Consider the following 27,681-nt stretch of genomic DNA (forward strand, 5'->3'; position numbering starts at 1 on the left):
ATATTAATCGGATTATGAGCTGTTATGATTATTTCTGTGAGGGCTTAGCATGGGAAATATCTGAATAACTTTATACAAAAGCACCCTCCTTGTGGAACTACAACTTAACCTTGTAACCATCGACAGATTACAAGGAAGCGTTACCAAAAAAAAGTGAACATTTTCACAGAATTTCACAGAATTTCGACCCGGGCCCAGGTTTGCTTCTCCCTGCTCTGAACACATATTCAGATATCTGTCTCGTGAAGTTACAGTAACTCCCCAGTCAGGCAGAAGTAATTGAATTTTTCTGATTGGTTAGAAGAATGTGCCTCGCTCCCAAACCTTTAGATGTGAGTATCTCTGCAATAATGGTTAATGAGTCTGGGTCACAAGGGGCCTTTCACAGAAAAATGTTTTGGAACATTCTACTACAAAAAAAAAGAATATTTGAAACTGTATAATGTAGCTTTAATCACACAAGAAATGTAGCTTAATACATGGTACCTCTTCTTATCGATGGGCTGAATTTTTTTTAAATTTTTGTTAACTATCACAACACTGCAAAGAAACTTTGGATGACAGATTTTTAAGAAAGAGAAAACAACCTAAATACCAGGGTACAGTGCCAGCCAATCAGAACCAAGCTCCAGATGTGTGCTGATGTAAGAATGTGCGAAAGGGAAACCTTTTCCTGTCTTTACAGAAGCAACAGTGGCGATATCGGCATTGACTTCAATTTATTAAGATAAACTGTATACAACCAGGCAGTGACAACAGCCAACAGAGCAACATTGATTTTCACATGGAAAATCTCTTTGTACGGCTCTGAGCAGAACTGTCCAGATGTTGCTTTGTCGTCCTGTACAGTCAAATAGAATATGAGGCGTGTGTGAGGTAAAGCTAAAAAAAATAAAACAGAAAAACAAAAGTAAATTTGACATTTATAAGTTTCACTTCTATGTCAGGACTGGAGATGACACTCACAATTAAGGTGAGTTGGCATTATAAAAATTAGCAAAAGTGTTGAACTGCTACTTGGTTTCAACGTTTATTTAAAGACTTAGGTCATGTTTCAAACCTCAGCTGGATTCTGGGTCAAGCACAAGCCGTTCATGCATAAATGCGTCTGCTGATAGGAGGCAATCGAGCTACAGTCATAGGTAGCATTACGCTGAGCAGAATTTCACAGTTTTATTGGAAAGACCAGCATGAAACAAACATGCCTCATGATAGTCATTAAATGTTTTAATCATTTTCGTACTACAGATAAGTCAAGAGCGAAAGGAAAACAAATTATCCAATTCACCGGCTCCGTTTGACTAAATATTCACAAGAGGTCACTGTGTCAAAAAGCTAAAAAAATAATCACACTCACGCACATTATCTTCAAATTTCAACATATACAGGATTTTCTCAATGTCACTGTTAAACCGCATATCGACAAGACGCAGGCACATTGTCATTTTTAACTCAGGAATAGAAGCCTTTGTCGTGTGGAACCCACAGTGGAGGTTCTGCACTCCAGGCATAAATATATAAAGTGGACACAGCAGCTCCTGTGTAGTGTTTGCCTGGAAAAGGATTTTATTTCAATTATTAAACCACATGTTTATTTAGACAATGTCAGCTGAGGACATTTTAGGACTTTAACCGTTATATCGGCAATCTGTCTCAATAAGCGAACATTTCCCAGCCGCACTGTGGATGTGGACCTGCATGCCTCCGCATACGGGCGGGTCTTGTATTAAATGCCAAGTTCCACGACTGTAACTCGTAAATTTTGTAATTTAACAGTGACATTTCAATAAGAAAGTCCTACTTTTTTTTTTAATAATTCATCTTTTCTGCAATTTAGCAGAGATGGAGTGCACAGGTCATCATCTTAGAAAAGCGGAGATGACAACGCAGGAAGCAGAAAAATGGCTAAGTCATGTTGCCTTTCTGGTTTTGCTTTCCCCCCCCCCCCCCCCACACACACACACACACACATCTGTTGATTCTTCACATTCTTCCCAGAAACAAGCCCCGTCCTGTTCCTCCATACACCCTTCCCTAAAAGTATGCACTTGCATGCTCCAGCACTAAGTGCTCACTCACGCACATTTATACCAGTCTGTCCGGCTATGACATTTGCTTTCCATACTCTGCGGCCTTTAAAAACAGAGTTGTGTTTAGAGGAAGCAAAGAGATTCTTACTGTAACATTGATCAGAAAAGAAAAGCCTGGGTTCCTTTCATTGGGAGTCAGCAAACATGCACAAGTGCATAGTTTAGGGTCAGGGTATGGTTAAGATATTGGGATGTAGACTTTAAGACAGAGCGGCATGTTAGCAGCCCAGAGTCCATGTCTCTCCTCCAGATGTCCAGGGCCCGTCTAGTAGTAGAGAGACAGACGGGAGAGGGGCGCTAGCTAGCTAACAGGGCAAGGTAGCTTAGTGAGCTGCCCAGGCCTCAAGGTCTGCCATGTCGTCTTCGTCTTCTTCCTCCTTCTTCTTGGCTACAAAAAAAAAGAAGTGAGAAATAAACCAATAAATTTACTGAAAGACTTCAGCAAGGTGGATGCTGCTAAGGGACGTTTGTGTGCGAAATTAACTAAACTTTCGTTCGCTAATTAAGAGTCATTTAATACCTGGTCTAGATGGTAATGATGTCGAAGGTACGCTGGGTAGAGGGACGTCCCCTTCGATTTCCAGTAGATTTTTGTCCAGCTCTTCCTGTTCCAGCTCCTCCAGTTCAGCCAAAAGCTCATCCTGAGCGTGCGCGCACACACACACACACACACACACACACACACGGACCAGAAAATAATAATTTATTATCAATAACAGTGGTGAAATTTTGAAACAATTAAAAAAAAGCAACAACCACCATAGTTGGAAGTTGAAAGAGTCTTGAGCTGCCTTTTCTCTACTAAGACTAATTCCAAAAATCAGACAAGTAAAATCACCGAGAAAATCCCAAAAATGAATTACAAATCGTTTTCCACATCAAGTTAGGATCTTAGCATCTACTTTTCCCCATTCAGTGTGTTTTGCGTGTTCTCACCTCATCGTACTCTTCTCCAAATCCGACTGGTCTGGAAATGACATCTGAGATTTCCTGAGCCAGCTCCTGTTGGTCTGTGATTTCAGCCATGAGATCATCTACTTTGTCAATGTCCCTGTAAAACAAGAAGACATAGAGCGATAGATGTAAATGTATAGATAAATACACGTCTGGGTATAAACCAATAATGGTCTTTACGCCAGTTACTGTTGATTCTAGCCTGAAGTTGTAGAAATAGTAGTCTAAAAAGTTCCTTTACATGTCTTCATGTGCAGCCTTCATTGCCTTGGCGGCGTGGCTCATGTTCTTCAGCACTTCTGTGTTTGTGTTAGCATTCTCTAGCGCCTCTCTCTGGAACTCAATGGTCGACAATGTCCCGTCAATCTGACCCAGCTGCTTCTCATAGCGCTTTTTTCTCTTCAAGGCCTGTAGAGCAGCTAGAGATGAGAGAGAAAGGGTGACTCAAAGTTAGGTCAAGAGATCTCACCGGCCATGGCCACTACAGTCACAAGAGGAAGGTGATGTTAGAGCTTTAAATAAAGTCTTTTTTTTTTTTTTTGTGTTTCTCTTTAGCTTTTAGTTGAAGCATACGGAAGAGATCAGACAATTCCTTAGCAACATACTGTAACTGAAGCTCAATAACAAGGAGAAATCCCCTTTGGTGTAGTCATGGAAAGAAAACAAAAAAAACCAAATCACCTGATCAAGGCAGAAGTGGCTTAAACCTCCCGAGTCATATGTGAGGGGAGGGGGTGGGTTAGATTTTCACTTTAGAGTTAAGATTAGAAAGAAGGAAGATAAGGTATAAAGTTGAGGACAGTTAAGAATAGGATTTGGATTTAGCCGTTGTCCTGTTAAGCAGCAACAGACAACATTTTGCAGACAGACAATGTGTTTTTTCTTCCACAGAAATGAGTCCTGAAACCCAGAATCACTTTTGAGCTGTTGCCTTAACACAACGTCTATCGTTTTTTGGGGGCTTTAAATAAAGTCGGTGGTTAACACCAGGCAAACAGCTTTTTACGTTTTATTATAGGACAGAAATTTCATCACAAAATACCTGAATCTTGCTGTGTTTTTTTTAGTGATTTTACATGTAATTTAACTGGCTTTAATGTATTTAATTGTGACTGGATACATGCAAAACTAATGGCATCAATGTTGTTAATTTGTTACATGCAGCTGCACAGTACTGTATATAAAAAACATTAAATTATGATAATTAAAAATCCGCCATCTTGAGATGCGAAAACATTAATTAACAACATTTGGTCTTCAATAGTTTTCCATACATGTTGTGTAATCGCTCGTACACAAACACAATATAATCAACCTACTGCACGTGGACGGTCTGGTCCACTAGGAGCCAGAGAGTTGCTTTGTGTTTCCGTTTCATTCGATTACACCAGTGCCCAGCCCTATTCCTGGATTAATAACATTGTTATCCAACATCACACAAACGATAATGGCATTATCCAGTTTGCAGAGCTGCATTGAGACCACCCCCTTTAAATTTCCGAAGGTCTGTGTCCCTTAGCCTTTCCTGTTGTCCTGCTCTTTTCAAGCCAACTAACACCACCAGTGGAATCTTACATTACTCTCTGCAAGTAGAAGTTGCATGTAATGTATATTTCGCTTGTTGTTCCTTCACTGAACTGTTTAAATGAATGTAAAATCCATGACCACTGTAACTAGCATTTTGTAGAAAGTGACACAATAACTGGTTACATAAAGCATTTTAACAAGAGAAATAGAGAAATGTGCATTTCTGATGCTTTGAGTGCCAAGAGGTAGAAAAGCGCTAGATAAGTGCAGACCATTCACCATTTAGGTTGTCTATAAAATACATTACATAAATACATCTATCAACATGACTTCAGTCTTGGCATTTTTTTCCTGATTACTGTTGCTTTTTAAAGTTTGAGGGCCCAAATTGCACAAGAATGAAGTCACAGTCACATAGTGGGAAATCATACAAACGACTGGTGAAAAAAAAATTAAAACAACCAGCCATTTGATGTGTTGGCTATGAGGACTTTGTGGGATATTATTAATATCATTTTCTACCTTCTGGCAAGATGGAGTTCCACTTACAGAATGTTGACAATCAGGTTTAAAGATCATATAGCAAGTTGTGAAAAAGTGAAACCAGCAGATGTGCTTAAAGTGATTGTCAAGTGATTGTCATCCAAGCGTTAACATTGTATGTATGCAAAAAGCATAGTGTGAACTGTAAAGTCACAGATCTTGCCCACTTTTAGAACCAGGCTGAGATTCATTTTGATCTGCTGTTGTCTGATGTGGAGTTGAAGCAGGGTCCTGGCAACTGATTAATCATTACAACTTCTATCCACTCAGGGTTAAAGACAAACACTTGCAGTTTGAACTTTTCCATCATACAACTCCCACAACTACTCTCAAATATCCGTTATCAACATTGGCACATTTGTTCTAATATTATTGGAGCAGCACTGTACATCACGTAGCTAAAACTGTATTATAGAGATGCTCTATTAAAGAACAACGTCCAACCATCTGTGGCCCCATATTATTCCTTTGGTGTTCTTGTGCTCCTTTCTTTTAGATTTGCACAAAAGTACTGCTGGCGTCCTGTCTTTTTTTCAACATTGAGATTGCAGCCATCCCGTCTAAAAGAGCTTTATTGGATTTATCCCTGGCCAAACCTAGCTGTGGGCTGTGTGCTTATGTTCAGTCAGTGTGATCTCCTCACCGTCATCAATTGACACATACAGTGCGACCTGAGAAATCACAGGTTCTAGCTGCGGGAGGTGCAATTAAAATGTGTAGTGTGAGTTATTATATTATATATGACGTGGTGACATGGCCTAAGCATCTGAAACCCTGTTGTGTGTTGACATGACATTACCGCTGGGCTGTTCCCAGACAGGTGTGTCTAAGAAAAGCCAATTTAAACATCTAACCACAGTCAAGGGAAATAACATGTTGTGCATGATGCTGTGAAAAGTAGTCTCTCCTTTACCAACTAAACTGCTGGTCAAGGTTTAAGTGAGCGTGCAGGGAAACACGCCGGATACAAACTAACTAGAAGAAAAAGCATTTTGAATGGGCTGACAAATTTTACTGCAGAAAATGCTGTTCTTTATATTTAAATGTCCGCAGTCATAGTGTCATACCCCATGTCCCCATGATGGCGATCTTTATCAGGGTGTAGTCTCTCGATAATGACACAAATTTGACATTTATTTCTACTATTAACTCAGATTTCTCATTCTGACCAATTTGATAACATAGTGAAGATGTTCTCAGCCTGCACCTGATATAGCTAAACCTAGGAAAGACCACAAAAAGCCTGAGACTAGCGAGTGCAGGTTAATACCATCTGCCATCTCCAGTCCTGCTGACTCGATTCAAAGTCTGGATAACCAAACCTAGATGAATGACAATCTTTACTGACAACTAAGGGTAGAAAATCAATTCAAGCAAAAAAATAGTCTAGTATAAATATTTAGCATGGACATGATAGCAATTTTTTTTTCGTTTAACTTTTCAAAGAAATTGAGTTAAAAATGATAAAATAATGTTTATGGCTGCTTTTTTTTAATTTTTATTTTTTTATTAGCCCAATCTTAGTCATACCTCATTGAGTTGATATTTGCTCCCTGTCAAGTACTGATACGCAGAAGCAAATTGCTGCTCCCATAAAACTTTTTCAAAGCTAGTAAACCCTGTGACTGAAGGGCCTTGAACTGGACTTGTTCGTACTAAGCAAGGAAAACACAGGCGTGCCCCTAAGTAGGGCAATTACAAGTTAATAGACAAATATATAATGTCCCATTAACATCAAGGAACAAAATAATATTTCACTTTCAGGTCTTTTTAAAGCCATTTTTGTGTTAAAATTTCAGAATTTTTAACAGAAAGACTATTTCCTATTCACTTAATCCACTATTTTACAATGAGTGTTTGCACCACATGTGTATGTAGGCTTTAAGCAATTTGGCTTGGTCAGGTTGGTAGGGTTATGATCTTGATCTATCCTTTTAATGAGTACTGCCTTTCATTCCTGGATAATATTGCCTCTACTAAGTCCAGACTGGTTGCCCACAATCAATTCCCCCCCTTGGATGAATGACAGCATTAACTCATTTAGACAGACCTGTTGCAGAGTCGAGCATCTGTGGAAATCCACAAAACTACAAATCCACTATCAACTGTTAAAAGGGACTTTTAATGTGTTTTAACACTATGGTTATGGATGCTAGAGTTGGCTACATTTCAAATGTTACTAGTAATAATTGACAAGCCCAAAATTGTGATCGACACAACCAGTAAAATTATCGCTCCGACAGCAACTTCCAACCCATTTTTTTTTTAATTTTAAGACTAAACACGGGCAAACATTATTCCCCCAAATTCTGTGTCCTCCTCAGCCAACAGACTCATTACAATTGCATTCGACTGAAACTGCTCTTCTTTGACTCTTAAATCACCTTGTAATGCACAGTGATGCGTGAGAATGTTCTGTGTTGGTATGTTGATACTGTGGGCCACGGTATCCTGATTGACAGGCTCAGACAGTGGGTTGGTATCTGTAGTTCAGGACTAAAGTGTTTATTGTCTTACCTCTCAAACAGAGCTTTCACAGTGACATTTCAAAACTATGTTTCTTCAGCTCAGGTTTTGTGGTGTCCCTCAGGGTTCTGTCTTGGGTTCAGTCTTGTTTATTTTAATTTTTTTTTTACATGATTTTTCTTGGGCAGATAAAAAGTCAGTGTAAATGCATATCTTACCATTTTTATCAAGACAATTATGGCCATTATTTAAAATAATTATCTAAATTATTTTACCCAACTACAAAAAATATTTGTATGGCTGATTCACAATCGAAAGAAATAGACAATTGATTGAGCCAAATACTTAAGGCACATGCCACATGAAGACATTGGCTCAGGACCTGGGCTTAATGTCATAGCACTTCTCTCTCTTCCCTATGTTCCCTGTCTGCTCTCAATTGCTGATTAAAGGCATAAACACCCCCCAAAAAACGTTTAAAAAAGAAACTTAACTGACAACTGTTTTGCAAATACAGTGTTTACATCATTGTTGATGTAAAATGCATCCAGGTAAGAAATTATGACATTTTGACAGCTTGGGCTTTAGGAAACTGTAATAAAGTGATAGAAGCAGTCCTAAAAATAATCTTTTCTAATAATGACTAAGTAGCAGAAAATGGGTGACTGAATTGATAAAATATTCCTAGTACAGATACATTATTGAAACATAATTTAGAAGTTACATCAGTGCCGAAAATATTTCTTATTGTAGTGAAAAGAAACTGAAAACCCTGTTCGTTTTTCTAGTGAATTCAGTACTTCGTCAGCTCCACAAACGTGTAAAAATTAAATTGAAATACTCCAGTAAAGCACAAGTAGCTCAAAACTGAGTAGTACTTGAGTGAATGTACGTTGTTACCACCTCTGACAGGTATCACACTGGCAACTGCCAACTTCCCCGTTCCTGCCCAGTTAGCCTGCGGGCTAATCAACAAACTCTGTCACCTTAGCGTGTTTGCTAAGTCAAACCATTAAAACTGTGCGGTTTGTGAGCTTCTCCTCACCTCGTTTGTTCTTCGTGCCGTTTTTCTTCGCTGTGATGAGCTCCTGCTCGATTTTCTTCTCCAAGAATTCCTGTTTTTTGGCCAACATCTCCTCGGTTTCTCGAAGTCGCTGGATAGCCTCCTGGGGTGTCGGCGCTTTCCCACCCTTACCCCCGCTGCCGAACAACTTAGCAAATATCGACATTCTGTTATTAAATGTAAACTAAAGCGCCTTAATTAGCCGCACACCACTGACACTTAGTGATACCGAACAAACAACCTAACAAATTAATATGTTGTCTTCTCCCTCAAATGCAGTTGCCGAACCAGAGAACCGCTCCTGCCTGTTGTTATTTCGGTCTCTTCTTCCGCCTTCCCAGACAGGCCTCGTGATGTCATTACGTCAACGCTTTTACGTGACTCATGCGTGACACACACACACACACACACACACACACACAAAGGAAAAGAATCGGGGGATTTCAGAAATGAGATAACAGCAGTCTGTCTGTAACGCCCTCATTAAATTGTGGTTACTATTAGCAACACTTTATGTGTTCTTCTGAATAATGTTTACAACCATCAGGTTTTTTTTTTTACTGCTGATAATTATCAATAAATCTGCGCGTCAAGACGCGAAGAACTTTCTTAGTCCCGGGAGAAATTACTTTGCATAGATACAACTGCTTCCTGCCCAAAAGAAAAAAGAACATTGGATACGACAAATACCAATTAAATTTTAAGATATAATATGTACAATGAACAGAAGTGATGTGCAATGCCAGTGCTAGTAAAATTATACAATTAAAAATGATGGTAAAAATGTGAGGATGTGATTATGATGAAATGGTAAGTTAACGGTTGTGATAAAGTATATTTATTACAAGGAGAAAGATGTCATTGATGTTTAACATTATATGTCAATGTTTAAAGCACATAAAGAATGATATTTAATATAATTTGTATTAATGAGTTCTTACTACCTTGTGGTGTTCAGATCCAAATCTCCAAATCTGATGATATTCAGTTAGCTTGCATGTTACCAAAACCTCATATTTTAGAACATGGAGTCAGTAAAAATGATGCATTTATGCTATAAAAAAAATGATCAAAAATATTATTTGATGTGACTCAGCTGAGACAAAAGGATTGTTGGGCCTTCATCTCAATAGCAACCATCTAGAGGCCAGCCCAGTTCCTTCAGAAAACTACGCCTCCCATGATGCACTGCGCCATACTTTTCCAGCTGAAGGCGTGTGTGACCTGAACGCCAACCAATCAGGGCCTGCGTTGTCTGGGGAAAAGGAGGAGACGTCCCAACCTGGAGGAAAAAAAACAAAAAACAAGAACAACGTCTATTGGAAAGGGGGACAGACACACAGATATCTAGACAGATAGATTTCATACATGGATGTAACTTTCTGGAGGCGTGGCAGGTCGTGTGCTCGGGTGATGGGGGACTTCCACTCTGACCGTGCTATTCAGCTTCACACTCTCCCTCTCGTACTGAAAGACAGAACAGAGGAGCAACGTTTCTTTGCTGCTACAAAATAATCTGGTGTCCTGCCAACGTACTTACATTTAATGTGGGGCTTTTTCAACAGTAGAGGGCAGTTGTAGAAAGTAACAAGGTCCTACATGATTCTGACCTCAATTTACTTCACTTGACTGTTTTAATTCATGCAATTTTATATTAATATTCTACTACAGTTATGCTGACATTACTGTTTTTTATGTGACCATATTTATTTGGAAGCTGAAGTTACTAATTATTTGATAGACGAAGAGTTTAGGAAACTGAAAATGCAATAAATTGTAAACATTAAATAAAACCCATGACAATGTAAACCATTAGTAAAATTAGCTTTATAACTTTTTGTTTTTTTTTTTTGAAGTCACATTGTCAAAACTTTTCACGCAGTCCGGAAAACAGAAGTCCATGTGGAGCAGACTGTGAATCATTTCTCATTGATTTACCACAGAATGCATTCAGTCACCACAGTTAAGAAAATTCATTGAAGTCCATTTTCAGTCAGAGACCAATCCCAGCAAAACATTCTACTTTTGCAGCACATTTCGTGGAAATATGGATCAAAGAGGAGGTTGGTGGAGAGAGAAGAGTGGCAGGGAGAGAGAGAACAGGAAGGAGAGGAAGACATGAGATGTGATGTTGATGAAAACATGTGGCCAAATGCAGTAGAGAGGGTGTGAATGCTACACATGAAGTACTGTAAATTACGTTGCAATTCATAAACCGAATCCATAAATGTAATTGAAGGTAATTGCTGCATTGCTGAATCATTTGTGTTACAGTGATACAACAATTTAGCACATTCAATAAAATGCAATTATTTTATGTTAAAAAACTGATTGAAAACATTGAAACTCTAGATAAAATATCTTTTACGAGATGCTCCCTGTTGTTGGTATTTTGTCCCTGAGTGAGACTTGTAGCCAGTCTTGTGTAAGATTTCAAAAATCTCTAAAAAAGCATTAATATTATAAATCATTATTATTAGTGTTGTGTATATTGTTACAATGGCCGACACACACACAGCACTCTTTCTAACAGTACTTACGTACTTTAAATAGTTGTTGTTTAAATAGTAGTTCCCACTTTTACTTAACTACAATTCGGTGAGTGTGTGTGTTTGTGTGTACCTCCTTGTAGACCTCGGTCAGGAAGCCCCATTTGTTGGGCCACTCTTCCGCCAAATGCTTCTCGGCTTTTACGTGTGCTTTCCTACACACACACACTGACACACTCAGTCCCGTATCATACGTGACATGCAGCTTCATGGAATACATTTTAATCCAATTGGGCGGTTTTCAAATTTGCAGAGAATAATATATATTAATAACAAGAGCTGAAAACAAACAGATTATACGGAACAATACAGTTCTAGTCAACCACGACAAATGTTTGCAGTTTCTCAGTATAATGTTATTAACAATTTCCTAATCGTGAACTTCACTAAGAAGAACATCTTTTGAACTTTAGTGACAAAGTGACAAAAATAAACAGAAACACTGACAAACAAAGTATCAGAAGATTTACCAGATTTCATCTTGATGCACAAAGTTGATGGGCTCAGATATTCGCTTTGAATCCTCCATCTGTCCTGACTGGTATCTGTGCGTGTGTGTGTTTGTAGTATAAATATGTGTGTGTGGCTTCTTTCCCTCATGGCTAATGTTTCACCTGCGTGTAAGTCACACCGACAGGCCTGTTTACTGTTGTCATGGACACAGAGTTCCCCGACACATCCATCTCTTCCCTGCGTCCTGTCTGTGTAACTGTGGTTATGCTGGGTCGAAACCATCAGAGGGTCACTGGGAGCTCAGACGGCTTCAGTCACTGCAGTGGTGTCCAGTGGTCTACACAACCCCGACCCATTTAGAAACTGGTTGCCACATTTAGAAAAGTTTCTAACCACTGTGAAATGTTCATATCATGTTACCGGCAGAAGAAACTGAGCACAGTTCAAGAGATTTAACATTAAAAATGTGACCTGCTTTTATTCACCTGTGACACGGTGTCAATTTTGAAATGTGAAATGTGAATAAAGAGAACACAGTTATTTGCAAATCACTGAAACCTGTTGTAAATACTATGAAAACCGCTCAGGAAATTTCAAACTTCAAAAATGTATTTACACTTTAATCAATGTCCGAACTTTTCAGGAAATGTTTTTTTTTTAATACCCATGATTGAGACTGAAACACCTCAGCAACCATAGTTTACCATCAAATCAATGACACCTAGGAGAACAAACAGGTGATGACATGAGCCTTTGACTTTTAATTTATGGCTTCCAACAGGTCAAAGTTCACTTGGAGAAAAACTTAATCAAAGCAACAGATGTAAGGGGCGGTATATTAGATATTATAGAGCATTTGAAACGCGTGGATCACAACTTTTCCTCCTGTAATTGAGCAGTCCAAAAGACAGAGACAGCCCTCCAAACACAAGAGCAAAGACTCCACCAATCAGGGAACTCCTCTCAGATTTACACAAAGAAGAGTCTGGAACAAAACGATAGGAGATATCCATTAAAATGTAAAATACTGCTCTTAACCTAAAAAAGGAAATTATAAATACCAATGTAATCTAAAATACAGCTTCATCAATAAAACGTTCTTACCCCAGTCATAGATTTTGGGCTCCTTGAGGCTGGCATGCTCCACCACACAGGTGACAGTGTCGTGTCGGCTTAGCGTGTGCTCTAGGTAGGAGTGGACCTGGTAGGTCCAGTCTTCGTTTGTCAGCACCTCACTTGACGTCACGCCCGAGGTCACTTCCTGTCCATTGAAATGCCACGTAATTCTGATTTTTTTGGGGTAGAAGTCATAAGCACTGCAAACTAGCATGGTGTCCTCACGGGAGCTTGTTGTCTCCACCAGCTGCAGGCTGATGCTGGGTTCAGCTGAGGGACATATAAAAAATTTAAAAAAAAGGTTAAAATTTCCAGCCATTTTGGAGTTTTTTCCATATCTTACTCTCACATTTGAGACATTTTGGAGTAAAATGTTAGAATGTATCCTCTGTCTGAATATTCACCAATGTTTTCCTCCGTTGCGTTCAATGCCAGTCGGAAGTTGTTGACGCAAACCAACTGTTTCTCCACTTTCCTCTGTAGGACATCATGCTTGTCCTCATTGAACAAAGACGCAGTGATGGATCCAGCCGGAGTTAATCCCGTCCAGTTCCCAACTGTGCTGTTGTACCGCATTGTGTGCTCCTTGTTAAAATACCAGTCGATCAAATACTCCACCTGCCTCTGCTCTCCGGGATACACGGCACACCAGAAGTTCGCATACATGAAGTAGCCATTTTCATCAGCAGAACAGTCTAAAATGCGAAGAAAACACTTTCACAATGATAAAGTTGTGTTCTTGTGCTGTGCAGACACAGTGGCTACATCACCATCAAAAAGATGGTGCGACATGCAAAAGTGTTGGCTCGATGGCACAAAAATCAAAACAGGAGTAGGAGTTTTTTCCTCTGGATTTATTTACATTTACATTAAATGTTCAGCTTTTACACATCAGGAGGATACTGATGCTATAATAATAATAATAATAATAAATTACCAGTATAAACACTGGAGCAGATTATGCTTGTCTGTTTATACTGTGATTATTTCATAAAAGGCATATTTAGAAAGGATCTAAAGGCCAATATCAACAGGAAGCAAAATGACTGGGGCCAAGCCTGTTTCAACATCTGGATGGGCAGCTGATTATTGTTATTCACATCATGAAAAGGCCATTTGAAACAATGTGACTTTGTGGCGACAAGTTCCTTGTGTAGATCACTGGAGTGTACAAAAATGCAAAAGAACAAAAAAAAAAAAAGGGGGGGGGGAAATGAGACATGTTGAACTTGAGATACTGATGTGTTTTGGGATGTTTGTAGGCTGCAGAGTTTTGGATTCTAACATGCATTGAAAACCAAATGCCGGTTGCTGTTTGATGACTCTGTGCCACGAGATGCTTCAAATGCACCTCTCTGCATTAAGATGTATGTTGGAGCATAATTTTGAAAAAAAAAACGGCCACTCAGAAAGTTGTAGCTGGAGCTTAAATTGTCTAGTTTCTGCCCTGTTTAACAATACATCATAATTTAATAATGAAATGGAAAGAACACTTAATAAACCTTTTACTTAAGCTCATTCACTGATTAAATGCTGCTGGTGGTTTTTATGCACAGCCTTGATTCACATTTGGTTGATAGGTGGACTTATTAATAATAGTCATTAAATCCTCTGTGATTTCTATACTGAGGAATACAGTTCCCAAAATATGAAGCTTCAAATCATTGAAAGTATTTTTACTTTTGTGTTTCCCTTTGGTCCGTATAGTAGTTTTTTTCACCTTCAACAGGGCCACAGTATCGTTTAGAAGAAAAATAAAAAATGCAGCAGCCACAGACATTAAAAAGCATAAAGTTAAAGTTACTCACCCACCACAGATGAAGAGAAAACGCACAGACACAGCAGGTGTGTGAAGCGTTTCATGTCAAAGCCCCAGTGAGACGAGAGTGTTGTGGATTCTCAAGCCCTGGTGGGAAGTTGGCAAACGATTCTGACTTTTCAGCTTTAGTCAATGTAAATGTGTCAGTTACACATGTCCTCTTTGAGAGACAGACCCAGTGCACTGGGACACTCAACCTGGATCCGATGGCAAGAAAACTAATGAATGTCAATCTTATTAAAGTTATAAATAAATCTACTGTACAGGTTTGCTGAGAAGCAGAACTGATAAAGAAATGCATGAACAGGACGCTGAAACGCAACACCAGCAGCAAAACAAAAGTAGCGGTCGTCAGCTGAGGGAGTGTGTGTGTGTGTGTGTGTGTGTGTGTGTGTGTGTGTGTGTGTGGGTGGGTGGGCATCAATTCCTCTTTTTTTTTTTTTTGACAAGAGCACATAGTGTGACATACACAATGGGCCTGGTACTGGGTTAATACACGTGGGACCAAATCTATCAGTAGATGGACAAATACTGAAGACAAGGAAGTGACCTCGTGAGCTCATGTCAAAAGCGAGCATGCGAATGAGGGAAGTCACAGATTTGTTCGCTTTTTTTTTTTTTTTGCGTTTCCCACAACTTCCAGCTCGGTTTACTTCCCTTATGTTTGCATTAAATGACAGTGCAGCACCAGTGCACGAAGTCCGGCGGACTCTTCTTTCTGATGAGACGTTCACGGAATCCCTGTGTTCAGAGCGGGTTTTTAACAGGAGTTTTAGGCTAATTCGGAGGAAACCTGCTGCTGCCTGGAGTAACATTAAAGCAGTATTCACGTCAGAATATCTGTGTAAAAGTGGACTTCAAAACCGCAAAACAACAATATGATGTTTTTAGAGTCCTACAAAAAGACTTCTGGTGTGAAGGCCACATCTGAACGTTTTATGCTAAAGAGACACCAGGTGGCGCTGTTATCAAAGAGTTTGAAAGGGGGGGGCGTCCTCAATGCTCTGATCCGTGTTGGGTTTTGGAAAAATCAGAAAGCTGAGAGTTGTTCTGTCTTGCTATAAGCATAATTAAAAATAAGCATTTTTCATGCACGTACCGAGAAACAAAACCATCAATGTTGTCTGATGAAAGGGAAAATGTGGAGTTTATGACAGAGTTGGTATAAAGACTTGTTATTCTCATGCAATGACGAGCAATACCTTCAGCTAATTTCCATCTGCGGTCGCAGGGGAGGATCATACAAAGAATAATGTATAATAATATACATACAGATTTCAGTCGCAGGTTGGAGTCGACAGTTAACAGAGCTTTTCACTGCATAAAAAGATCAGCTGATGACTTTTGGACAACTTGAGTTTGGTGTGTGTCTGTATTGTGATATTGTAAAAAAGTTTGCCAAAGTGAACTGTGACACAACATACATCATTTAAATTTGGTTTAAAACAGTTATATTGGTAATTTTATGTGGCCTGATTATATTATCAAGAAGGATAAAATTTAAATGAGCTTTTTTTTTTTTAGTCACTGAATCCAAAGTGTTGGGGCTGTGAGTTTGTGGACTGTCCCAACCTGCTCCTACGTTATTGTTCTCTGTAAAAAGAGGCTGACAGTGTATGTTATCAGTGTGTTCACGTCAGTGCACTTGGTACTTTAACCTCCTATACTGCAGCTAATGTTTGCAGTGCTTGAAACACGTATTGAACAGTTCAGACCGAAGAGGAACATGACACGCTTTAGCCTGTTTGCCGCATGCTGCTGCCGTCACACCAGCAGAACTGCGATAGTGAACATCAGAGGTCACTTAACGCTCTGCCGCACGCTCTGCATCACTTTCTATCAGAAGTCGTATTTTTGCTTTTTCTCTTCTGTCCTCCCACTTTAGCATTTGTTCACTTCCTCTCTTTTATGTTGTTTTGCACAGAAACGTGCAGAAAAAGTTGAAGTTGAAGTATGTTGGAAGATGCACATTGCAGTAGTCATGCTACATGCTACTTGGCTCGGGAGATTGAGCTCTGGATTACTCCATTGTTCAAGACAATAATAGGTTGATTAATTCATTAGCTGCAACCCTAGTGTGCACAAAAAACAGCCATAATGATCACAGGAGATTTTGAGCATGTGCTATTTTTTTTTGGGGGGGGGGGGGGGGGGGGGGGGGGCTTGTGAGAATATTCAAATGCAGCATTAGTTATTTGAAAACTCACAGATTACTAACTGGTGATTAATGTGTAACTTCAGTTGCGTTTCGACGTACAGATGGAAAAGTGGTACTGACGTGTTGTTATACATTACGTATGTTTTCATAAAAGTAATTTTATTCTTATCCACATCTGTCTGCTTTCTCACCTGTAGTATATATAATATAATTGTCATGCTCGTCATGATGGTGAGGGGACAGGACACACGGAGATTCACAACTTGCTGAGTGTGGGGCTGTGCAGCTCCAGACCAAGCTGACCACAAACATTAAAACCACCATCTTGTGGCTGACTGATGTATAAAAAAATTATCTTAATCTTATCTTTTTATTCAGCACCTAAAAATGCTACAAATCCAAATTGGCTAAGCAGCTTAAAAAGATGTTGATTTCCAGCTGCTGTCATGATGCTCTCTCTCTCTGCAGTGCAGGGATTTAATGTCTATACCAGCACAGTTAATAGCCTGCGTGAGTGTCACACTCATCCTAAGTTATCTGGGAATTTTCTCTTTTTAGATAAAACTTGTTGGCCTCTTTCTTCCTCCAGCCACAAACCTGTGGGGTGGATTGTTTCTAGTGTGTCCCATCAGTCCCATCTGTGGTCAGCTTTAAGCGACAGAAGCACGGTGGCTAATGTTGGGGAAAGGTCTTTTTGTTTTTTTGCAAAGTGGTCGACCAGCCCGTTGCCATGCAGCTGCAGCAGTGTGGCTAAAAATACTTAACACGTTGTACAGGCAATTTTTAATCAAATGTGCATCGACGTCATATAGAAAACAACAACACCAACATCGTTGATTTTAATGTTACATTGCTAGTTGGGGAAAAATCAAGAAGAACATTGTGGCTGGTCAGATGTAACATGTGCAAACTCACATGAACAAACAGCTCACAAAATGTCATTATCAGTTGTTGTTGGTAGTTGTTCAGTGTTGCTCTATCAGTGTTTTTATCCCTGAGAGGACGTAAACAGTCAAAACACTGAAGTCACAGCTTATCTGAGAAACACACACACACACACACAAGCTGTTTTCTCTGGTAGATTTCAGTGCCACTCAAGTTTCTTGTTACCGGAATTTAATTAAACAATCCTCATCATTTACCAAGAGGAAACCCGCACAACCACGGAGAGAACATGCAAACTCTGCCCGCAAAGCCGGCAGGACCAGCCAGGACATTTGATCCAGGGGTCTTCTAGCTGTAAGGGGGACAGCGCTGACCACTCCATCACCTGCTATACAAAAGCACATGTACACTATCTGACATCTAACTGACCAACCACCGGATGTTATCAAGCCATTCGACGGCTGTTCCGTTGTTATCAGCATCATAGCTACGAGCCAGCAGGTACATAAAATCTTTAACATTAATTCACTTCATGCAATCCTGCATTATTACACACATCTCTAAGGGTCTATTGATCGAGATTCGCAGAACCAGCAACACAAATAGTCTTTTTCTGCTAAACTTCGAATATTAACTCGTTACAATGAAATTCACTGAAATTGGTTGACAAATGTACACGTTAGTAGTTGTAATGCAACAGACAACAGAGCTCCTGCATTTACTCGTGTTGGTTTGCAGGCCAGGTCTTGCCCAGTGATGATGATTCGGTTTATGGGGGACCTTCCACGCCATAGCGGCGGGCTGAGTATGTTTGACACTTCGCTATTCAATGGCACAATGACACTTGCGTTGGCTGAACTGAGCGGTGTTTCTCAGAGCAGTTACTTGCTGCCAACAACTTCTATACTGTCCCTCTCCGGTTTGATTTCATTCTAGCTGGAACATTTCCTCTTTAAGTGAAGTTTATTGTTCATCTGTAAAATGGCAACCTCACTATGTAGGTCAGAATTCTTTAAAGGGGCTTTAATTGGCATTTGTATAACGACCCTACAGAGGATTTTCCACCTAAAAGTGCAGCCTCTCAGGGTTTACAGAGCTTCATTAGCATTAGTGAGTTTCCTCGGGAGGTTGTAGAAAGTTGGTAGAGTCCAAAAACACAGTTTTTGTCATTAAAGTTGATTAAACGGTGCAGCTGATTAAAGATCACGTGGCTTTGTGTGTTTTATGACTGCTGACTGCGCAGTGCACTGGAACTTTAAGTGCCACTATCATGCTGTGTCCTTTCCCATCTGTTTCTCCTCTGGTGCAGGATTAAACTAGACCCCTGTGAAAGTAGTATCATTTCACTGCTGCATCAATACTATGCTCTTCCCGTCCAACGAACTTCATCTATTAACAACAACAGCAACAGAAAAACCTTCTGGAGCTTTATCGCTACACCCGACTTCACATTACAGAACAAATTGTTCCTGTACATGTTCAGTGCACCAACTTCTATAAAGGTGAATAAAGCACTTTGGCCCATGCAGAATTGCATCATTGCATGCAGGTGAAACAATGTGATCATTAAAGCTGCTACTATTACAATTACCGTTGTTTTCTGATGTGGCAACTACTGGTACTTTCAACTATTCATACTTTAACTGAGTACTTTTAAGTTTAATATCTACATGTTTCTGTCTTCTCTCAGAGATCCACTTTCTTTCCCTCTCTGTTTCTCTCTTACACACACACACACACACACACACACACACACACACACACACACACACACACAATAGCCAGCCTTTGACCATGTGAGGGTGAGCCTCCAGCTCTCAGCCAATAAAAAGGGGCCATCCACTCACTGCCGACGTCAGCCACCGTCTGACAATGCTGAACCGTAAACTTGCATCATCTTAAGGATGTGGGTCATAGTTCAGCAGCGGCTGCTGCAACATTGCAGGGAGTTGCTACACCATGAGGACAGAGAGAGATGGAGAAAGACAGAACAGCACAGAATAGTTTTTCAGCTTAAACCAGGACCATCTGAGTTGTAGTTAGAGATGTTAGTACAAAAAGGTTCAGTGCTGACTTTTTCTCGGTTGCAGTAAAAATATTTAGGCAAGACATCATGAATCCAAATGAACTCACTTCAAACTGTTTCAGTGTTTGAACCCCACTGTACATTAACCCAGACATTATCGCTCTATGTTACACAGAGACAGTGGACAGTAGTAGTGGGGACAAACCTGTCTGTCTCTCTATGGATCTCAGGAACAACGCTGCATGTTGCAGCTGATTAATGATTCATCAGCCTGTAACACGCTGTTTTTCACAGTACAACATGCAAATAACCTGGAGGAAGAGCCCCCCCCCCCCCCCCCCCCCCCCCCAAACGATGCCTCCTCCCCTCCTCCTCCCTTATTCTTGTGGGACATCCCAGGGTATAAAAAGAACAAGGAGAGTCTCCACGAGACACAACGGACCAAGAGGGAGAAACAGCCAGCAGACTGCTCAACTGATGACGCCAAGCTAAAGGCTCTGCTTCAAACTGCAAAACCAAAGGTAACTCGATGCTCTTTCTCCTCAGCAGGTGCTGTGTGTAATGTGAGGTGCCATAGTATCTGCACATGGGCTGCTGTTGCATCATCCAGAGTTGTCTGGCCTGGAGGCTCTAGCAGTTTTCCTGAGGTCCACTGTAGCTTTTCCTATGTATAAAATTGGTGATGATTGCTGAAAGATGTGTCAGGGAAGACATAAAGTACATACAGCTCTTTATGCTCTTTGGAGAAGATGTGTGTGCTTAAAAGATATTCTCTCTAAAGGGATTTCTCTCTCTTTACCCCTGTCTCCTCCACTTTGTTCTGTCTTGTCCCTCTATAATTTTCTAACCTTCCTTCTCTTGCTCCTCTTTCCCTCCCACCTGTAAATGTTTTCGTCATGCTCGTCCAACCCCCAGACCTTCTGCCGTCTTTTCTTTGCCCATTTCCTGCGCATTGCTCGTCCTCTACAGTCCGCTCCGTCATGCCTCCTCAGCTTCAGTCCCAGAAAGAGTCCGGTCTCAGGATCCTGCAGGGTGATCTCGGTGCTCTCAGCCCCGCTGTCAGGGAGTTTGTGGAGGCCAACGTGACCCTGTGCCAGCCTGACTCCCTGCACATCTGTGATGGCTCTGATGAGGAGAGCCGTGCCATCCTGACCCAGATGGAGGAGCAGGAGATGATCAAGAAGCTCGTCAAGTATGAAAACTGGTAGGTTGGCTAGTGCTCAATATGGTGGTTGTATTTCAGTATTTTAGCTTTTCTGCTGGGAATAATGGCCACAGTGACCCAAGAGCAAACATGTTCAGTGATGACTGATTCCATTAGTCATTCCTTCAATCGGTTCCAGGTCTTAGATGGATTTTTCAATATCAGCAGTCAGATGAAGACTTTGGTACCTTAGTATGATTAAAACCACTGTGCAATTTAAACAGCTTGACTGATAAAGGTTTACGTTCCGAGGAACAATAGTCCAGTTTAGTCACGAGCAACCCTCACACAAAAATAAGCTCATGCAGCTTCAGTTGTTTCATTATTGCACATAAAGCTTTATAACATCAATAATGTCAAAATGATAAACTCCCTCCTTCTCCCCTTTTCCTCGTTTCCCTCTGGCACCTCTTCCTCCCTCGCCCTTCCAAAGCTGGTTGGCCCGGACCGACCCAAGAGATGTGGCCCGTGTGGAGAGTAAGACGGTAATCGTGACCCAAGACCAGAGGGATACGGTGCCCACAACGCTGGGCGGCGCTGTCAGCCAGCTGGGTCGCTGGATGTCGCCGGAAGAATTTGACAAAGCCATGGCTCAGCGGTTCCCTGGCTGCATGAAAGGTACCACAGTGGAAGCTGTTTAGTTCAATTAAGCTTGACAGTTTGATTCAGAAGTAATATTATCCTGTGTAAGAATGAGTACTACTACTTCACTGTTTGTTGAGTATTTTTCTACTTTAGACGGACCAGCGCGGAAACACAATCAAGAGTGTTGTGTCAGTTTTAAAATCTCCAACTCTGTCCTCAGGTCGCACCATGTACGTGATTCCCTTCAGCATGGGTCCTGTAGGTTCCCCCCTTTCCAAAATCGGAGTGGAGCTGACGGACTCTCCCTACGTGGTGGCCAGTATGAGGGTGATGACGCGTATGGGGAAGGCTGTCCTGTCCGCCCTGGGAAATGGAGAGTTTGTCCGCTGTCTGCACTCCGTCGGCTGTCCTCTGCCACTTAAAAGTACGCTTCTTTCTTCCTCCTGCTCCCTCAGCAGAAGCAACGCAGAGGAAAATGCTAATTCGGCCTGGTACTACTGTTGTACCTTCTTACATTTAATCCTTAGTATTAATAATTCTACCACTACTGGCAGTTAGTGGTAGTAATAATTCTGCTGTTGCTACCACTAATACTGATTACCACATGCTGCAAATACCAATTGTCTGTTGATTCAAATGAGGCAATTTACTGATTTCAATTTCAGAGGCACTGGTGAACAACTGGCCCTGTAATCCCGAACAGACATTAATCGCCCACATCCCGGATCGCAGGCAGATCATCTCGTTTGGTAGTGGTTACGGAGGGAACTCCTTGCTGGGAAAGAAGTGTTTCGCCCTGCGCATTGCCTCACGTATCGCCAAAGAGGAGGGCTGGCTCGCCGAGCACATGCTGGTAAGGGAGGGGAAAGAAAAACATGTCACATCACTTTGACTTTAATTAATGGCTCGATTCCAACGATAAACTCAACTCTCTAGAACAGCTCCATTCTTACCAAAGCTAATGTTCCTTTTGTTCAGATCCTGGGAATCACCAACCCTGCTGGTGAGAAGAAGTACATGGCAGCTGCCTTTCCCAGTGCCTGTGGGAAGACAAACCTGGCCATGCTCTGCCCTACGCTTCCAGGCTGGAAGGTCGAGTGTGTGGGAGACGACATCGCCTGGATGAAGTTTGATGACCAAGGTGGGTGAAGAAAGCCTTCCACACACTTCCATTTGCCTTAAGGAACTTTATATGATTATATTTTTAAGCAGCGATACAGTCAACTGACAGGAGACAGGAATTATGTGACAGGAATCATCATGTTCTTTCTCCATTTCCAGGTAATCTACGCGCCATCAATCCGGAGAACGGCTTTTTCGGCGTTGCGCCTGGCACATCAGCAAAAACGAACCCCAACGCCATGGCAACCATCGTCAAGAACACCATCTTTACCAATGTCGCAGAATCCAGCGATGGTGGTGTGTACTGGGAGGGAATGGACCAGTCACTGGCTGATGGAGTTACCATCACTTCCTGGAAGAACAAACCCTGGAGTTCAGAAGATGGTAAGAGCCTTCAAGCAGAAGATGCAGTGGGTGTGCATGAAATGTTATTAGATTTATACGGTTCACCAACGATCTGAAACAAACTCAAACTTCTACTGACCTATAAGGAAGCTTTGTGTTTTACAGAGAGAATGGTAAGTAAATCCAACCCTCCTTGCTTTCTCTCACCTTAGGCGAACCCTGTGCTCACCCCAACTCTCGTTTCTGCACTCCGGCTGATCAGTGCCCCATCATCGACCCACTCTGGGAGTCCCCTGAGGGAGTCCCGATCGAGGCCATCATCTTCGGAGGGCGCAGGCCGGAAGGTGAGAAGGAATTGGAAACTAGAACAATGGTGGAATGAATGCAGGAATAAAGTGAGGAATAAAGGCCTGAAGGACGATGTGTGAAAAATGAACTCTTCTTCATTCCAGGTGTCCCTCTGGTGTATGAGGCTTTCAGCTGGCAGCATGGAGTGTTTGTTGGAGCAGCCATGAGATCGGAGGCCACTGCTGCAGCAGAGCACAAAGGTTAGTATCTGATTTTTCTAATGACAAAATACCTTTTATGTTAGTTTGACGATCATTAATTCGATTTTAAGTTGTTTACCAGAAGATACTCACCTCTCTCCCCCTCTCTACTTATTCACTTATCCTTGATCCAGGTAAGGTAATCATGCACGACCCGTTCGCCATGCGCCCCTTCTTCGGCTACAACTTTGGACAGTACCTCTCTCACTGGCTGAGCATGGCTGACCGACCTGGTGCCAAGCTCCCAAAGATCTTCCACGTCAACTGGTTCCGCAAGAGCCCCACCGTCGGCTTCCTCTGGCCCGGGTTTGGTGACAACATCCGCGTTCTGGACTGGATGTTCCGGCGGGTGAGCGGCGAGGCTGGTGCCATGCCTTCCGCCGTGGGCTACCTGCCCTGCCACGACTCCCTAAACCTCCAGGGCCTGCGAGCTCATGTGGATCTAGACGAGCTGTTCGCCTTGGATCAGGAGTTCTGGCATAGGGAGGTGCAGGATGTGAGGACCTACTTCGAATCACAGGTGAACAACGACCTGCCCAACGAGGTGACCCACCAGCTAGAACTCCTGCAGCAGAGAGTGAACCAGATGTGAGAGTTAGAGGGATGGAAAGAACCACCCGTTAGCATTTAGCAGTTAGCATGTTGGTAATTCTTAAACACCGTATCAGAAATTCTAGATCTGAAATTTTGTAATTCTGAAACAGAATATCAGATCGTTTTGCAGAAGGACTCGTTTTAGGAAGGTTTCCTCTCTTTGAGGTGGAGTCTTACACCTTCTTGGTAATTGCTGGCAATTTTTTTTTAAAATTCTCCTTGTTTGTTATCTAGAAGTTCTATTCACTTTATATCTGAATCGGCTTCTGTTAAAAGTAACAGAAGCCAGTAATAAATGTCTGGAATTGTTAAGATGAACCACTTTTAGGAAAAGTAGATGGTTGCGTGCAGAGACTGATGATTTGGATAGAAATCCCTTTTCTATTCATGAATATATTGTTGTAGTAGCCGTATTCATTCCTCTGAACTCTACTATTTAATAATAACTTATTATGAATCACACTTAGCAGCTCCAGTGCTGTTTGATAACCCCAAACTTTGGGGAAATATACGTGTTCTTTTTGTGTCACTAGTGTCTCTGTTTTCATGTTTAATTTATTTTTATACTGCGTTGATATGTCTCGGTTCTGTTTTGCTGTAATCTCGAGCTCCCAGAAAGGGGCGGCAATAATAAAGGTATTTAAACTTAATAATGACTCTGTGTCACTTATTATGCATGTGGATGTTACGTGGAACACAGCATAATCCAAACCCGCAACAAGTCGTTCCAGGGAGATGTAAAAAGACAGGTACCACAGTTTTCCTGTGGCTTGGTGCTACATCCGCTGCACAAGACTGCAGCATCACAACAGAAAGTCAAAGTGAAGTCTCAGAAAAAAAAGAGCTTTTTCTGAGGCCTTAGCTTACGGTTTACCTGACTGATGAGTGGAAACTGCTTCACCTGTAATCTAATGTGCTCAGCATGAAGTCACCAACACAAATACTAGAGGACAAATTCTTCTAAAAGCAAGACAAAGTGCATCATTACACTTACTACAAGGCGTCGCTGTTTCCTGGTGGTGAGTTGCAGCTACAGTTAACATGTTGTTGGAGCTGCTTTCTGCTTTATTTCAGGTTACAGTTGGGGAAAATTAAGCTTGGGATCATGTGGCCTTGTGATAAACGAGATGCATTGTGTGATCAGAATCCATGTTGATGCTTTTAGCTTGTGCATGAGAAAAAAAAAACTAGTGTTTGAGCCAAACTTGTTGAAGCATTTACTCTGGTTCATATTCCTGCGAGCAGGTTCAATGCCACTTTTCAACAAGAGGTAAGTTTGGAACAGTTTACTTGGCTTCTGTTACATGCAGGCAGGTAGTGTACTGTAATTCAGCGGGTGGTGATAATCACCATATATAAGGTCACTTTCATGACAACAAAACAATAATTATCATCAGAACATTTCCACACACAGGACAATCAATGAAAACATGAAAAGTCCCGTAACATATGTAACATTTATATTATACGACTATATCACAAACAAGGATTCTGTCAGTTTTATACAAACTCTTAAGAGTTTTTTTGAAGTTCTCACTCGTCACAGAGTTTGACTAAAACATAAATTGAAATTTCTAACATCGTACCTCATAACAGGCTTCGGTCTGTGGAAAATGGCTAAGAGGACAATAAGTCCAGTGGGTTGATGAGTTTATTGTACGCGCATTTAGTGCAACACTCAAACTGTTTAAGCTTGTTGAAAGAATAAAAAACTGAGACTAATCTTAGCAGCATCTGGTAACAGACCTCGACATTAGAGCCGTTTAATACCTGATCGGCTCCTCGCAGTTGACTGTACGAGTACATTTCTCAATTAATTCCATAACAAATTGCTCTGCAAACATCTTATTATATGTAATTTAAACATGTTTAACAGAATGATCCCATCAAATATATTAAGGAAAGAGAACACATAAACCCTACAAGGCACTTTAGAGAATAAAGTTGAGACTATAGAGATGAGAAGGTGGAGAGGAAAAAGTCCCTCAGGCGTCTCATTGTTAAAAGTTAAACAAATCTACAAAAAAAAAAACCAAAAACATTTGAACCACGTGGCCTAAAATTGCATTACTCGTGTTTTTAGTCTAAAGCGATAATGAGGCAAATCACGTGGAGCAGTGATAGAAACGCTAGTTAAAAGGTTTCGAGGGTTTTCTTTTTTTAAATCAAGATGGTTCTTTGCTGTTTCTTGAAATGTTCACATTGCAGTTGTAAACACTACCACTACTACTACTACTAGTACTACTGCTACTACTAATAATATATAATAATAAAACCAGCATCAACCTCCACTGTGGCTCCATGAGGCCACATATTCATGTCTAACTGTTCACTGCAGCTGTTGTGTAAGATAATGGTGGTAACAGAAGTTAATCATCACTAACTTGTTTTCATGATATCAATGGCCTAAATCCTACTTGTTCATAACTTGTACCGTGTTGTTTTTATGCAAACGCTTTAAAAAAACACCGCACTGATCTCAGTTTGACCTTTGACAGCTTGTGCCTGGATTTGTCCCGCGCGTCCAACTCATGCCCATGAATGAAGACACTAGTAAGGCTCCGGAATCAAAGTAAAAAAAAAAAAACAGCATTGATTAAAAACACAGAATATTTCAGTTTTTACTTATTAAAGCTGCAGCTTAACTAAATTGTTCCACAAAAAAGTAAAACCGGCTTGAAAAAGCTGTCATGTCCACAAAGACGTACACTAATGACCAGAGTCATCAAGGTTTTAGTTTCTATTAAAAACTTTATGTTTTCACTGCACTGACACTTTTTTCAAACTTTCAGAAGATAAAAAAGCTCAATTAGAATCAAAAATAACTAGACACAAAGCAGATTTGCAATATGGTTTTCATGGGCCACAAATCTCTGGCTTTACTGTAACGCAAACGTGCGCTGAGATGTACGTTGTCTACATAAGTCTGAGGAATGATGCAAGAGTGACGGGGAGTGAAGTGGACCTCCTCTCTATATGCAAACATCCTGTTCCCTGTGCGTTGGGCTGCTTTGACCTGTTCATCTCTCAGTGTGGGACAGTACCGAGAAAAAAAACACGAGTTGTTTGTCGCTGGAGATTCTTCTGCAATGATTGACTCCTTGTTTTCTTCCAGCCACACAGCCTCTGAATGTTCTTGTTTTCCAGGAGTCTTATCTGAGGAAATTATTACCTCACAAGCACGTTAAGTCACACTTTCACTGCGTGTCTCCAGCTGCTTGTATTCGTGCACATGTCTGATCTGTGCAGGTTTGTTTTTCCTATCTGTTACACCCTTTACATACTGTACTTCTCCAGTGTGTTTCCCCAAGATTCAATGCTTCAGAAAAATGTGTAACACAATAAAATAAATGAATAATGTATTGGGTAAAATACTAAATGGTAAATGCATTTGACCCAATGAGCTCAAAAATTAAATCAACTTCGCAGAAAAACATGAATACATACAAACAAAAGCTGGCTACTTCAACACATAGCCAGGAGGGGCCGGGAATCGAACCGCTGACCCTGTGGTTCGTGGAAGGCCGCCTTACCCACTGTGCGACAGCCACCTTGTAGTGGCAATTGCAGCTTCTTATCGGACATAGTTCGTTTTCCTTTCCACTCACCCAGGTGCAACATGTACATGGGGTGT

General features: G+C 41.0%; 4 protein-coding genes across 9 annotated transcripts; 1 reads left to right on the forward strand and 3 right to left on the reverse strand.

Moving 5' to 3' along the window:
* Positions 1-702: 702 nt before the first annotated feature.
* Positions 703-8,809, reverse strand: chmp4ba (charged multivesicular body protein 4Ba). Its single transcript, XM_067506170.1, has 5 exons — positions 8,626-8,809; positions 3,286-3,463; positions 3,027-3,141; positions 2,611-2,731; positions 703-2,478 (listed from the first exon to the last, which is right to left on the reverse strand). The coding sequence occupies exons 1-5, from the start codon at positions 8,807-8,809 to the stop codon at positions 2,414-2,416; spliced, it is 663 nt and encodes a 220-aa protein (XP_067362271.1). The 3' UTR covers positions 703-2,413.
* LOC137128297 (ciliary microtubule inner protein 1-like) lies at positions 8,713-11,773 on the reverse strand. Of its 2 annotated transcripts, XM_067506172.1 has the most exons (4): positions 11,663-11,773; positions 11,266-11,347; positions 10,012-10,110; positions 8,713-9,925 (listed from the first exon to the last, which is right to left on the reverse strand). In XM_067506172.1, the coding sequence occupies exons 1-4, from the start codon at positions 11,719-11,721 to the stop codon at positions 9,770-9,772; spliced, it is 396 nt and encodes a 131-aa protein (XP_067362273.1). In that variant the 5' UTR covers positions 11,722-11,773; the 3' UTR covers positions 8,713-9,769. The 2 variants fall into 2 exon arrangements, with proteins under 2 accessions (XP_067362273.1, XP_067362272.1); XM_067506171.1 differs by lacking the exon at positions 11,663-11,773 and having other exon boundaries at positions 11,266-11,412.
* On the reverse strand, positions 10,137-14,941 carry LOC137128295 (SLA class II histocompatibility antigen, DQ haplotype D beta chain-like). Of its 2 annotated transcripts, none has more exons than XM_067506168.1 (4): positions 14,574-14,941; positions 13,166-13,456; positions 12,750-13,031; positions 10,137-12,630 (listed from the first exon to the last, which is right to left on the reverse strand). In XM_067506168.1, exons 2-4 carry the CDS (start codon positions 13,425-13,427, stop codon positions 12,491-12,493), a joined length of 684 nt encoding a protein of 227 aa, XP_067362269.1. In that variant the 5' UTR covers positions 13,428-13,456; positions 14,574-14,941; the 3' UTR covers positions 10,137-12,490. The 2 variants fall into 2 exon arrangements, with proteins under 2 accessions (XP_067362269.1, XP_067362268.1); XM_067506167.1 differs by having other exon boundaries at positions 14,570-14,941.
* A 5,069-nt stretch (positions 14,942-20,010) lies between these two features.
* Positions 20,011-24,700, forward strand: pck1 (phosphoenolpyruvate carboxykinase 1 (soluble)). 4 transcript variants are annotated; one of them, XM_067506162.1, is made up of 10 exons: positions 20,011-20,170; positions 20,565-20,853; positions 21,287-21,471; positions 21,659-21,862; positions 22,104-22,291; positions 22,417-22,579; positions 22,720-22,974; positions 23,118-23,249; positions 23,358-23,453; positions 23,588-24,700. In XM_067506162.1, exons 2-10 carry the CDS (start codon positions 20,630-20,632, stop codon positions 24,043-24,045), a joined length of 1,905 nt encoding a protein of 634 aa, XP_067362263.1. In that variant the 5' UTR covers positions 20,011-20,170; positions 20,565-20,629; the 3' UTR covers positions 24,046-24,700. The 4 variants fall into 4 exon arrangements, with proteins under 4 accessions (XP_067362263.1, XP_067362265.1, XP_067362266.1 ...); XM_067506164.1 differs by having other exon boundaries at positions 22,720-22,944; XM_067506165.1 differs by having other exon boundaries at positions 22,720-22,970; positions 23,588-23,648.
* Positions 24,701-27,681: the final 2,981 nt, after the last annotated feature.

This window comes from Channa argus, chromosome 5 (genome assembly GCF_033026475.1).
Source record: "Channa argus isolate prfri chromosome 5, Channa argus male v1.0, whole genome shotgun sequence".
Lineage (NCBI taxonomy): Eukaryota > Metazoa > Chordata > Actinopteri > Anabantiformes > Channidae > Channa > Channa argus.